The 14,143-nt window shown below is 45.6% G+C and overlaps 1 protein-coding gene across 1 annotated transcript; it reads right to left on the reverse strand.

Moving 5' to 3' along the window:
* Window positions 1-7,641: 7,641 nt before the first annotated feature.
* Window positions 7,642-12,706, reverse strand: LOC142895281 (alpha-(1,3)-fucosyltransferase 4-like). Its single transcript, XM_076036191.1, has one exon. The coding sequence runs from the start codon at window positions 8,821-8,823 to the stop codon at window positions 7,738-7,740; it is 1,086 nt and encodes a 361-aa protein (XP_075892306.1). The 5' UTR covers window positions 8,824-12,706; the 3' UTR covers window positions 7,642-7,737.
* Between the last annotated feature and the right edge of the window lie 1,437 nt (window positions 12,707-14,143).

Consider the following 14,143-nt stretch of genomic DNA (forward strand, 5'->3'; position numbering starts at 1 on the left):
ACTGCTTTCAAAGGTATAAAACTGCACTGATTAGTTTTCACCACTGAAGGATAAGGTGTGTGATGGGAGCGACCCTATAGTTAAAGGGATCATAAATCGTATTGACTTGGGATTATTTTATCACACATTATTTCATATACAATAAAACCCAACCACTACAGTGCTCTTTAAAAAAAACAAAAAAACGGTCTTGTCTTATCCAGGTAATGAGATTTTGATTTGGCATCTCTACTCCAGGTTGGCCCCAAGACCTCGCCGTCACATTTTTCAAGCAATTTCTTTGCAGGCTTTGCGGTCCTGCATCGCTGAGATATCAGTGTTACTGCGGAAGTGCTTAAATGAATTATCTGCATGGTACAACCAGAAACGACACAGTGAGAACGACCGCAGAAAGTGCGTCTTTTGATTGACACTTGCGTCTGGCAAGGGGCCACTGTACAAAAATACTCTCAAGCAGGTCAGAGTTTGCTAGATCAGCTATCGATCCGTTTAAGAAGAAGCCCTCATTTGGACGTCCACAAGACAAAGGACAGCAGTTTTGCCACATGGTCTGGACTTTACAAATCTGCATCGTTGGTTCATTGTTGGGTGTTGTTGCTTTGGTTCTGTAGTGATTTTACTGTGATAAATTTGGATGACCCCAGGTTGCTGTAAAAAAAAAAAAAAATCTTAATCTTCTCTGTGAACCTGAAATAAATGACTCTGATCCTCGATTGCGTTGCCTTATTTCAACTGTGAGTTCATTAATCAATGACTACAAACAAGCTGTTGCATATTAATTGTCAAGGAAGACCAGAAGACATCTGCACGAGTCTTTCCGCAGCAACATTATCGAGGTGCACCTACGGCATGCGCTGTTGTTTTGTTTCAAACTGTTTGTGCGGTAAGACATGCTGCAAATTCCAGCACCCTGGAATGACTGCCAGATTATTGCATTGACGGATAATATCAATTTATGCCGGCAGCGACATTCACGTTGCAGCTGATCAGCGTGGGACCAGCGACTGTGAGAAAATGCCTCTGAGGCAAAGCACTGATGCACCCCTGATCTCAAGTCATTAAATTCATGGCTGTCAATTACATGAAATTCAGTTTTTAAATCAATTAGTGTTGTCTGTCAATCAGCAGGTATTTCATTTGACTCCACTCTTTGGCACAGATGAATAAAACCCTTTCAACAGTGTTGTTAGAAAATACTGCATCTTGTTCTTGCCAAGAAATAGTGTGGCATGCAATTAGATCTACAAAGCATCATGTTGTTTATCTCGGGTTTGACATGTTTTCAACAAATGAGGTCTGGTGTTGTCTAAATACATGGCCTTTATGTGCGGTTATAAGTTAAAGTGTCTCTGTGCTAAACTAAGATCACTATCGTTCCTCATTAAACACTGAACATAAAATATACCCCCGGAGCAGATCCTGACTGAAGTGCCTGTGTTATTTGGTTCAGTCTCCAGTTTAAGTGTTTACTGATGTGGTCTCGCCTGAAATTACCGCCTTTTTGTCTTCTTCACGTTTGGTCATTTTTAATTTATTTTTTTTTTTTTTTATAGCAAGGCAATGTTTAAGAGTGCCGCGTTGTTTCATCTGCGAGAGACCTCATGTTTGATTGATGTTTATGCGTTTTGATTATCAAAGGATGATTAAGGTCCCAGGAACAAAGAGGACAATGTCACTGGGTTCAGTTTTGTCACCACAACCTCAGAGGCGGGTCGCACTCATTTCCAGACTGCGCTGCTCCTCTTCCTCTGTACTGGCCTGCGCCCCCTTCCACCGTGATCCCAACACGGGCTCCTGTTGTCGAGGTCAGTGTTGGCGAGTAACCTATTACTAAGCAATCCACTACTGTAATTGAACTACTTTTTGAGTAACGGAGTAATGTACCAGGATTACTGGTGGTAAAACTGGTAATTATATCATAATTACTTGATCAACTGATGATTCCTTACTTTTCCGAAATTTTTTGCAAGCTAAAAATGTCTCATTATCCACAAAATGTCAGAAATTCAGAAAAACAACAGAAAACAACAATGTCGCAGATTGACGATGCAGCCGTGCATGCAACGTCATTGATATGCAACAACGCACCAAAACCAGCATTGCGGCGTCAAAAGAAAAAATAGAGATTGCGTTTGATAGCTGGAAATACAAACATTATTTTCAGTTCATCTCGTCTACAGTATATCAGAGAATATTGTGGTTTGTTGTACGTTATCTGCAGGAAACAAGACGTTCTCAAAATGTCCAGCACAGTGAGAGCACTCACAACCTGGAGGCGAGGGCAGCATGTGGCGGCTCCAGTACTGCAGCTAAACAACAAAACATTTATTCATGTTAAGAGGACATAGGCAATATTTGGAGTTGCAAAATTTGCACTTCAATAAAGTTCATTCCAAAGCACTGAGCAACTGTTACTTCATCTTTTTTTAAACTAAAGTAATTAGTAATGAGTAATTGATTACTTATTAAACAAAGTAGTTAAAGAAGTAATTAGATTACTTTTTAAGAAGTAATCAGTAATCAGTAGTTGGATTACTTGTATGCAGTAATCCCATCAACGCTGGTCGAGGTAAACAGGGGCATTCAGAGCCGGGGGAGCGGGGGAGGGGGAGGGTGTTAGCTTTCCAGCATCCGACTCACCTGTTAGCAAATGCGCAAAACCTTTGTTGTTCTTTTCATTTATCTATTTATTTAGTTTTTTCCCCCCCTCCTGAATCCACGGGAGCCGTCAGCGGGATCACAGGCACGCTCCTGCTTCGACAGTAGCTGGCTTTTGCCATTTCAATTAGCTCATCAGAGCCAGGAGTTTAGCGAGGGTTTTTGTTTGTGTTGTCACACGCTACGCTTTTGGCCCCCCTTTTGCAACGCTAGTCGTTCGTCTGCCGGCCCCCGCCCGCCTGCTTCTGTCTTCCTCCTGATGTTCTCCCCCAACCCCCCACTCCCCGCCTGCTTCTCTCCTCTTGTTTTTCCTGTCTACTGAACAGAGACATGTTGATATGAGGCCCACTTGCGCACAGGGCCACAAGGGAGCGAGTCTCTGGTGCTTTTGATCAGCTGCGAGATCAGACATGTCCACGGCTCCCGGCGCGCACACTCCGCTGACTGATCATGCAGCATAATGGGCAGGCACAGGCAGCCGGAGATGCAACGCCCACGCGTGTTCTCTCTGCGGATCGCACGGCCATGGACGCACGCACGCACGCACGCAAATGTAAACACGCACGCACACACGCTAGCACACAAAGCGGCCGAGTGTGGAGGTGCCTGCCTGTGGTCCAAGTGTTGGCGACCACCACTCACAGTGGGGTGGCTTGTTTGTCGGACACAAGAGAGAAAGAGAAAGAGATGGTGTGTGTGACCAGCCCACCTCTTCCCTTGCCCCCTCCCAACCCCCCTCCTTTTTTTTTTTTTTTTTTTTTTTTGCCTTTGACAGTAAGATGGATGATTGCAATCACAGGAGCCATCAGTGAGACAAAATGGAGGTCTATGGGGCAGCGAGACACAGCCATGGGAATCCAGCCGTCAGATTGCTGCGCTGCCATGGGAACACTCGGCTGTTTATTTGTCTGGGTGGCGGCGGCGGCGGTGGTGGCGGCGGTGCTGGGGAGGGTGGGGTTGTTGTTCATATGCATTTTTCCTCTGTTTCAATCCCTCCCCCACCCCCCGCACACACACTTTTCTCCCTGCGTCCGTTTGATGTACACGGGACTTGAAAGCTCCCTCGTAAAATACGTGTCGGGACGGGCAGGAATGAGGGGGGAGAGCGTTTACGTTTCGCAGCATAGTAAGCCTACTGTAAGTCAATATGTCCCCCAAGAAGGAAGAAAAAAACCCAGCGCAAATGTGACAGACTTCATAGCGGTCAGACTGGTCCTCTTTGATCCCCTGAGAGAATGAGAGGCAGACTTTTTTCGCTCCCCCGGCCGACGGATGTTTTTAAGAGAAACATCTGTTGCTGTACAAATGAGATTACTGTGTCTCCCGCCAGGGGCCATGTAGGTTATGAATGGCACTGTTGAGAGGCTCTGGGAGAAGGGCTGAGAAGGATCTTTGTAATAAGCTGTAGCTGGTAGTTAAGGGGTTTAAATCAAATTAAATTGCCTCAGACGCTGAGTATTCATCAGGGCTCACCTTCCGCCGATTCCCCGGCATCAGCGCCGTTCGTACCTTTGAATCGCATATCTCATATTGATACAGCCGATATTTCACCTTGTTGCCAGGCAACAACTCACCTCATCCTCTGTAAACTTGTCAGCCTTTGACACGGGGTGATATTTTATCCCGCAGGAGAGGAGCCGGGGGAGAAGAATTACTGTTTTCATCTGTTTGGCTTTGATTTACCTGTGATCTGTTCTTCGGCGAACAAGATATGCATCATCTGCCTGCGAGAACTTTGTTAAGGATTTACAGTCTCGCTCATTTTCTTTTTTTTTGTTTTTTTTTTCCCCCCCTCGCGAGATTCAAACAGATTCTTTTGCGTTCTGCGCTGAAAGGACGCACACAAAGGGGTTATTTCTGTGCGGCTGTGTGATGGAAATCCCAGACCGACTCTCTTCTCTTCTCTTCTGGCGTCAAAGACCTGGAAGGTGTTGTGAATCTTCTCCTCTGGGTCCTCGCTCTCGACAAAGCGCAGGAAAAGCAGCGAGCTACGACCGCTCTCCTGTGTAGACACCAATGCGCGGCGTCACGTGGTGCGTTTTGTCACTCAAACTGTTGTGTTTGTGTGTGTGTGTGCGCGCGTGTGTGTTCACACTGTGATGTTGTGCTTTCTATCGCAGCCGTGCTTCATAAACCAAAAACATCGTTTTACACATCATAAACACTTGGCGAAACCCTAAAGGGGCAGATTTTCCCCCTGCTGAAGTGAGCGAATAAAATTGTCAGATTACAGCATCGCTGTTGGTTGGAAAGAACTGCACCTGTTCAAACACATAATTCAGCATGTGGCTGACAGTTAACTTATAGAGTCTGTAATAAAATGAATTTGATACTGACAACATCTTGAACCTTTGTTTTTTTTATAGCAGAATTAATTAAGGTTGAGGGTGCACAAATATTTTTGAAGCTATCCGGCCCCCTGCGGCTGAATCTTTTTCCAAATGTTCTAATAGTGTCTCTGACCTGTCAATGAACTCCTTAGAAATTGAAAAACACCCATAATTAACTTATTCTGCTCGGTCCCCCTTTCGAGAATGTGGGCTAAAACATGCATTTCTGAAAATCCACCCTTTTTGATGTCATTAAGAGCAGCTGCACCTCTCTCAGGTTTGTGTCAACCTGCCTCCCTCATCCCTCCCTCTGAGAGCGCCTTGTTTTTGTCCCCTTCCAATCACGTGGGAGCTACATCAAAGCAGGGATCAGAACGAGGGGGGGAAGAGCTCTGGCACGAGAAGCACGTAAACAGGCGAAGGAATAAAAATGTGAAAATGTCTTAACTTTGGGGTAAAACGATATGCCAATAAAATCCTCGCCTGCATGAATGAGATTCTGGATGGGATGGAGGCTCTGGCTGTCTGAAAGGATTATTGCTGAGAGACGTCAGCGTTTCCAGCAGCTGTTGGAACATCAGCTCATTACGGAGAGCAACATCTCTCAGTGCCCATGTGCCCCATTTGACAGTGTAAAGTGTTAATTCAGTGTCAGGGCACTAACAAAGAGGTGTAAATTTAAATTTTCCACATGGCAGCTTCTGGTTTCCACCATGAGACTCACAGGGGCCCTTTTTTTTTTTTTTTTTTTTTTTTCTTTTCATTTTAAAACAGATACATATGTTCAACTTCTCTTTCATTCAGCCTGACACAACAACAGCCGAGAGAGTATTAAACACTAGCACGACATGCATGGCTGTGTTAACTTAGACACCAGGGGACGTGTGGGTCCGGCTGTCTCGCCACACGTGGGACAGGAAGGTGCTGCAGAGACGTGCAGAGGCCTATTTAGGCCGTCGAACAGCGCTGTTGTGGTCTTCTGGGCCTCTTTGAGGGATCCATGGCCAATTACGCGGGTAATAATGTGCAGACACAAAAGCAGGGGTATTTGAGGCATGCGCATCCTGCTGTGACACGAGCACCTCTATATAAGGAATACTTGCTCTGTGATACTACTGCCGGTAACGAAGTTGAGCACAAAAAAAGTGTCATGTGATTTGTTGTGCAGCGCTGAGCGCACTCCAAACAGCTTCCTCAAGTTCTTCTCTCGGATTGAGCTGCTTTTTGCCGCTCATCTTGGACTGCAGGATTGAAATTTTCTCGTTAAGCCTGGTTAAGACCATAACTGTAATGACATCATCAAATTTTAGGTGTGTGTGTGTGTAAGAGAGAGGGGGAGTTACAGAATATGTGTGTGCATGCTAAATGGTTTTCAATAAAGTGGCTCCTGGTTTGTTTGTTGTTTTTTTCTTTTTTCTTATGCCTGCAAGGTGTTAGATGCCTTATAATTTATATCTTGTTTAGTTTTCTACAACCGCTTGTCCTGCACTCAGGGTCGTGGGGGGGCCGCTGGAGATCCCAGATGTCATAAATTTAGATCATGATGTTATTACATTTTGATGTCTTAAAGTTACAAAATATAAAATTAAAAACTATGTGTCTTTTGCACTAAAACAAATGCAGCAATTATGAATTTACAGCTGTTGCTCTTGTCACACCTTTTCATGGTGATCATGTTGACAGGTGGCTTTAGAATGTTAAAGTAAAAGGGTTAAAACTGGACTTGTTCTTCAAGACGTTTCGCCTTGTCAAGCTGCAGCGGGTGATTCGCTCTGCAGAGAGGGTGATTGGCCGTCCCCTGTCCTCCCTAAAGTCCCTGCACGACTCCAGGGCACTGAGGAGGGCGAGGAAGATCATGGCCGACCCCTCCCACTCACGGACTCCTCACCTTGCTCCCCTCTGGGAGAAGGATGCGGCTGCTGAAGGCCACTACAACTCGCCATAAACTGAGCTTCTTCCCCTCAGCCGCCAGGCTGCTCAATGACTCTGGCTTCCCTCCCTCTGCCCCTCCAGTGACACCAGCACTCACCACCAGCAGTACATAAATACCTTGCACTAACTAATCCCAACATGCACTTAATCTATATGTATATATTATTATATATATGGTCTTTGTTTACTTCCGCATTGCACTGTGTTGTATGTTTGTTAGTTGATATATATGTGAAAAGAACTGAAATGCACACATGCATTGCCAAAACAAATTCCTACGTGTTTACACAATGGCAAATAAAGAAATCTGAAATCTGAAATCTTTCATCTTCAGTTGAACTGAAGAAGCCTTTCCGGTGAGGCCAAACGTCTTCAAGATCACAAGAACAAGTCCAGCTGCCCCAACTTAACCCTTCTACTTTAAGACCTGGATGACTGAGAACCTTCACAGACCCTTTAGAATGGGAGTGTCAACGTGTCACCTGGTCTTTGTTTGGTTTGTATTCACTGGTTCACAGGTTGATCCCAATAAGAATCAGAATCAGAATTCCTTTCTTAATCCCAGGGGGAAATAGCTTTTTGTTGTATAAATAGAAAAACAGCAACAATAATCAAGAATCTGCAGTCTGTACAGTATGTACAGTATGTAAATGTGCAGTATGAATTGTATCCAAGTATACAGTGCAAGTCGCACAATCAGACAGCAGTGAACAGACCTGGATTCAGAATCGGGATCCATTCCTCTTTATTATACAAACTAAAATTATATATTATTTTAACATATTTGCAATATTATCAAAAGCTGAAAATGTCATCACTATTGGAACCACTGGCTCAAGTCTTGCACCACGGCCGTGCGGCCTCTGCTCTCCCTCACCGCCCTGCAGGCTGTGCAGAAGTGTTCCGCCCAGAACCTGGGCTGCTGGACGCAGTAGCTGTCTCTCCAGTCCAGGTGGCGCCTCAGTAGGGACGTGTTGCGCCTGAGTGTGAGCAAGTACTGCGCCAGCCCGCGCACCGTTGAGAAGTCATCCACGTGGATGAAGGCCTCGGGGGGCAGGAAGCGCTCGTAGTTCTCCCTGGGCGGACCCAGAACCACTGGGATGGCGCCCGCCTCCAGGGAGTTCCACAGCTTCTCCGTGATGTAGTCGGTGTGCTGGGAGTTCTCCAGCGCCAAGTAGAACTGGTACTGCCTGACCTTGTAAATCACGCTGTCCTCCCCGCGAGGCAGCGGCTCGCCCACGTCCCCGTACACGTCAACGTGGACGTGGCGGCTGAGTTCGTAGTAGAAGGCCGCGCGCGCCGAGGACACGCTCCAGTTGCTGACGACCCAGGCCAGGAAGTAAGGCCGGAAGAGGCGCGCCGACACAGGGGGCGCGCAGAGCGCCGCTCCTTCCTCGCGTCCGTGCCCGCGCGGAACCAGATACCCATAGGGCAGGAAAATGTTGGAGTCTGCGCGGTAGCTCATGGTGAGGTTGAAGACTCCGTCGAAGAGCGACAGGTTGCCGCTGTTGGAGGGCGACTCGTGGTTCAGCCATATCCACTTTTGTGCTCGCGGCCGCGGCTCCTGCGGCAGCGGCACCCCTAGACGCTCGACGTCCCGGTGATGGATGATGACGGCGTCGGCCACCTGGTACGCGCTCTTGTCGTCGGTCACCGTGCACCCGCGGATGCGATAGAGCTTGTCGCAGTCGGGCAGACGGGATTTCTGGCCAAACGGGTGGACCCAGACCAGCAGTGTCACGGCAGCGTCGTCGCCGTCGCTATCGTGCCGAGCGGCGGGCGGCAGCCCCGGTGTGAAGGCGTCGTTGTCGAGGTAGAGCAGGCACACTCCCAGGAACAGCAGGAAGTCCGCCACGGCCACGCAGGTCAACACGCACGTCCTCCCCATGGGGAAAGGCAACATATTACCCGCCCGCACCAAACTGGACGCTCGCCGTAAACGTCCGAGGCCGTGGCGGTGGCGGCTTCGAAATAAAGTCAGAAGCGCGGTGATATTGTCACGTCAACCGGACATGATGCTTCCCTTTCCTGTTTACTGGAGAAGTTTCGCTCACCCTGACCTTTTACTTGCTTGTTCAGAGTTTCATCATTAAAGATGAGGCAGAATGATTCGGCTCGCTGTCAAAGTTCCGAGGAGCTCCACCGCGTCGTTAACCTGTCCTGCTATCGGCTCATGCTTTTAAAAAAAAAAGAAGAAGAAGAAAAAAGAGAAATCACCCCCGGCGTCCCCAGGAAAGTGGTCTTTCTCTTGCAACTACTGCACTGCTCCAATGTGTTTTGCGTGGCATTTGCAGTTCCGGCTTCTGAAAGGCGCCTTTGTCGGGCCCGTTGGTTTCTCAAGCACTCCTGGGCTGAGTAAACACTGTCTCTCAGGGTGCGGCGTCTTCCACGTTGAGGAAATAGAGACGTTTTTTTTTTTTTTTTAAGACGGTAAAGAGTATTTTCTACCCCATCCACCTGGATAGCTAAACAATGTTCATGTTTGCTGTAGGCAACTGGTGAAAAGCAGAATCCCACACGGTTTTGATTAGAATTCTGACAATAAGCACCTTATTAAACTGATTGCAAATAATCCCTCGGATCCTATGGATTGAGTGAAGCACACATTTTTCCATCGCTGGATGTAATTAACAGTGTCAGAGAACCCTTAATCTTTTTTTGATCCCTTTACGGTTACGCGCGTCACCGGCCACTGGGTGTCTCCCTACACACGCGCAAGGTTGCACAGCCAGGCGTCCTCTCTCAAAGTCTGTATAATGTGGTGACGTTGGATTTAGAAAAAAAAAAACCAACCCAACAACCTCAAAACATGCATATTTAATCTGGCAAATGAATAAAGATTTTAGTTTGAATTACAAGCAGCAGCAGCGGCGGCGGCCTTTTAAAAAGGGCGTGTTTGAATGATATAATTAGCAGATATAACCCAGCCTTGTAGTGCAGCCTAAACATATCCTACAGCGTGGCTTGGAGTTTTAATTTGGGCGACTTAAGTCAAACAAATTACCCTCTATGTTGATGTCACAGCCATCCATTTTGTAATCAAGTGCAAAGAGTATAGTTTTATAAGAAGATGCCGGTTCGGCTCCGCCAACTTTCTAAATCTGGGGTGGGCAGGAAAAACAAGTCCACGACGGAGACGACACGGTTCCTCCCCACAGACACAAAGTATGTCATGAAGTCTGAATGTAAGCGGAAACAAATGGCAGACGGGGAGGAGTGGGAGGAGACGAGGCGAGCACCGTGTTCGTCTCCGCTGGGCCCACCTCCTCCCTGTTACATCCATTCACTCCTCTTCACTACGGTGCAAAAAAATAAAGGGGGAAAAAAGGGCTTGTGTGCGTGCATTTGTGTGTATGTGTGTGTGCTTATCCCCATAAGAGGTTGTGTATTCTTTCTGCATTATTTATCCTTCCTTTCATCTGAACAGTTCTATTTTCAGCCCATTATTTAATGTCCTGCCAGGGGTTATCTTGAGTTGGGGAGAGGAGCACAGCGCAGTCATAAGTTATGGATACACACTGGGGCTCGTCATTATAAACACATGCGTGTCTTCCGTCAGAAATAGCCGAGGTGACTGAGGTCAGGAAATGACACACAGGAATGAGCTGTGTTTGTCTTCTTCAGTCTCGTCCCCATTATTTTAATCCCCCTCTCAAGCTGCACACGCTGTGGCAAATTTTACTGGAAGTGTGCTAAAAATGAAGTTGAGAGTGCGGCGATACGCCGACTTGTTCTGTCAGCCGGAGTCACGCAGAAAGTCGAGGATTTCTCTCTGTGTCTGTTATGCCACCAGGTTCTCTGATTTACTGCCATCTATGTTGGGATTAATGAGGATTATTTCCAAATTTAAATGTTACACCAAATGGACCTGAAAATGGATGTGACACATCGAGAATAACAATGACTGAGTACAAGTTTTGTCAGATCGTTTTTCACTGACTGCACTTCACCGAAAGGTACACAGACCCATTTTCAGATTTTTGTTTTTCTTCCTGGACTAATGGACCAGTGGAAACAACAACAACTCTGCTGATCCAAAAAAATAATAAAATCGGCCTACATAGCCCTTTGTTCACAGTCTCCCACAAAATTGCCTGGCTTTATAACATCCTGCTAAAACTCATACATTTTAGACATTTCACATGTTTTGGAAGGGGTCCAGCAGCTGTGAGGTGGTTTCAGAGGAGGGTAGGAACACCTGGCTGCGAGTGCTGTCACTGACTTGAGAGAGGTATTAGTGAGAGATCAGTGCTCTCCGTGACATCACGTCTCTAGAATTTTGTGTTTTCGCACACAGATTGTGAAAAAGGTTTGAAGCTATAAGAAAAAGATGGATTTGTGTTTACATTGAGGGGGAGGCGGGGTTCATTGACAGACTGGAGACGCCTTTAGAAGATGTTAACGTCAATTTGCATAATATGGGACCTTTAACTTTGCCTAAAATTTACCACTGACAGTTTATGTGCTTTACTCATCTTTTTCTCTAGTTAAGTACATTTTTCAGTCCCATTTACTCCTACCCAGCTCTCTATTTTCTTTGGATTTGCACTGCTCGGAGAGAAACCTTCGCTTTCGGATGGGACCCCCAGGTCTTCACTCATCTTTGCTATTGATTTTTTTTTCTTGTTTTCCTTCGTGCACTCTCAGGAGATGGGATGTCTCAATTGGTCCCGGCCACAGAAGGAGAATGTGAGCGATGGTCAAACAGAACGGTGATAAGGAAAGAGCAAGAAAAAAAAAACTCATGGAAAGAATACAGCGAGGTGGAGGAGGAAGGGACAGGAGGGGCCTGTGAGGTTCCTGATCACAGGGGCCCTTGCTGACCCCTGACCTTGATCATGACCTCAGAGGTTAGCACAAGGGTCAGAGGTTGTGTGAAAGTGCCAGTGCGGCAATTCACTCCAGTGCTGGGTGATGATGATCTTATGCAGCCTCCCCAGCCTGTCTGACATGATCAGTGTTGCTCGGTGCCCGCGGCTCCCAAGGGCCACGCATCCATCTCTAACCCGGCTACACAAGGCCCACTAAAAGCACCTTGCAGGCAGAGTCAATGAGGAAGAGGGAAAGGGACACAAACAGAGAGAAGTGGGAAAGCTAGAGGACAGAAAGCCTGTTTTATATGATACCCAGTGGGTCTTTCAGGGTAAAAGATGGTACTATTATAATGGCACCGACACAAAGAATGTGTGTTTATCTCTCTATATTTAAACCCTAACCAAATCCGCGCAGACTTATGAAGCTTTTTAGCAACGAAAATCTGCAGGCTCCAGCATGTTCCTTCTGCTGTCCTTGTCAAGAACAACTAACACTGGCCCCCACCCCCTTAATTTTAGCACACAGTGTAATCAAAAGACAAGCAAGGGGAGGAAAAAAAAAATTCCACTCAAGTCATTCACGTCAGACATGCATGAGCGTCTGTACGAGGAACGTGATAATTTGTAGGGGCCTGATAATCAGATTCTTACTTGTTCCAACACTGTGTAGTCCCCAACCACTTCAAAGTAATCCACGTCCTTGTGAAAGCTGCATTCAAAGCATCTTGGAGAGACTCTATGATGAAATTTAGAGTTTTAATAAAGTGCCAGACTGGAAAGAGGAACAGATGTGAGGAGTCATGAGTTTGTTTGTATTAGAATGGTTTTTACCATATTCAGTCACTCACACGTGTTGCGCTGTGACTCAACAAGCCCCAAAACCATTGTTGTATTCATGTGCAGTCATTGATACAGCAACTGCCGCCATCAACAAACTGTGTGAAATTTTCCACAGACAGAAAATTACTAGGCTAGGATTTTGATTAAACATTTTATATCTATTTGTTCATGTTAAACATTAACATTTGTGTTCTGCAGATTTTAATTTTAAAAGTGATGCATTAGTTTGACAGAAATTTGAAGGAAAGTTATGTTTTAGTCTTTCTATTTCAATTAGGTAGGAGTTGAGAACACAGGTCTTTGTTCACCCTATTGTGCCACCAGGGCTTTGTGGCTTGTGGGTGGGGCACTCACTTGTTTATGACAGAATACATAACATCCAACATGGTAGATCACAGCAGCAAGAAAAATCAACCGTGTCTGTATAGTAAGTAGAAATCATTGTTTCACACAACACCAGCTGACTCTGAAAACGCATCAGTATTTGTTTGAGATCCGAACAAAAATATGCAGCAGCAGCACAGTGGACTCACTGCAAAGACACCGACCCCGTGTAGATCATCACAGACCTGTATTTCTGGTTTAGCTCAGTGATAGGTACAGTAACTTCACAAAGGCCAACTAAAGGAATTACTGATTACCATGTTGAAAAGGGAACATAACACGAGGATTAAACAGCAGGTCACAGGCAGTGTTTTTTTTTTTTTGAAAAGCATTCTTACAGGCTTCATTCTGTGGAGCAGTTGTTCCTCTGTGTTTGTTTGGACCATTATGTCAATTATCATTATGCGTCATCTGTAACAAAAAAAAAAAGTCATGCTCTTTCTATATCTTTGAAAAACAGGAAATACATATTGTTTTCTGTCACATGTTGGTATGTCGCATGCGGTGGGTAATTCTGAACCTTTAATTCAAAACATGTGACTGACATGACCAAAGTAAAAATCAGTTTCTTCTTGAAATCACTGTGCTGTACGCTGGACTGTGAATTGATTGTTTATCAGTTAAGTATAGAAGTAAGGTGAAGCTTTCAGGGTTATGTGTCGGTTACAGACTGAGAACCTTTCACAAGAGGGCAGACACAAACATGTTTAAATTCAGCAGTGGCCAGAAAGCTGAACCAATTTAAGGCATACAAATGGCCACCTTTGTATCATACAAACACATTTAAATAGGGGTTATTATCCATGCCTAATTCTCAAGTTATTTTTGATGAATGCAATTGAAGTGCAAGGGGCTGTAAAGGGAAGTCATTGAGGAGGAAATTATTTTTTTTTTCTTGGAGGGTCAGAGCAAACCCTATAATGGAATGCGGCCATTCTAGCCCGCACAAATACGCCAAAGGTCAAAATTGTGAACCCCCGAAAAAGCTATAAATGGAAAAGACACACACAACAAGTCTAATGCTGATAAAGTTGAGAAACTCAGTTTGAGACTGGCGTGCAGAGCAATTTGTGGCTGGAGCTGAGGCGTGATGCCTATTAAGGTGCTCCATTTTACAGAGGAATTTAGGGCACTTCAAACATACACTGTAATTACAAATTCTTTGCGTATACACAAGCTCTAGGG

Source organism: Nelusetta ayraudi, unplaced genomic scaffold (genome assembly GCF_046127955.1).
Source record: "Nelusetta ayraudi isolate G7.1 ecotype Tasmania unplaced genomic scaffold, CSIRO-AGI_Nayr_v1 ptg000048l, whole genome shotgun sequence".
In the NCBI taxonomy this organism is placed as follows: domain Eukaryota; kingdom Metazoa; phylum Chordata; class Actinopteri; order Tetraodontiformes; family Monacanthidae; genus Nelusetta; species Nelusetta ayraudi.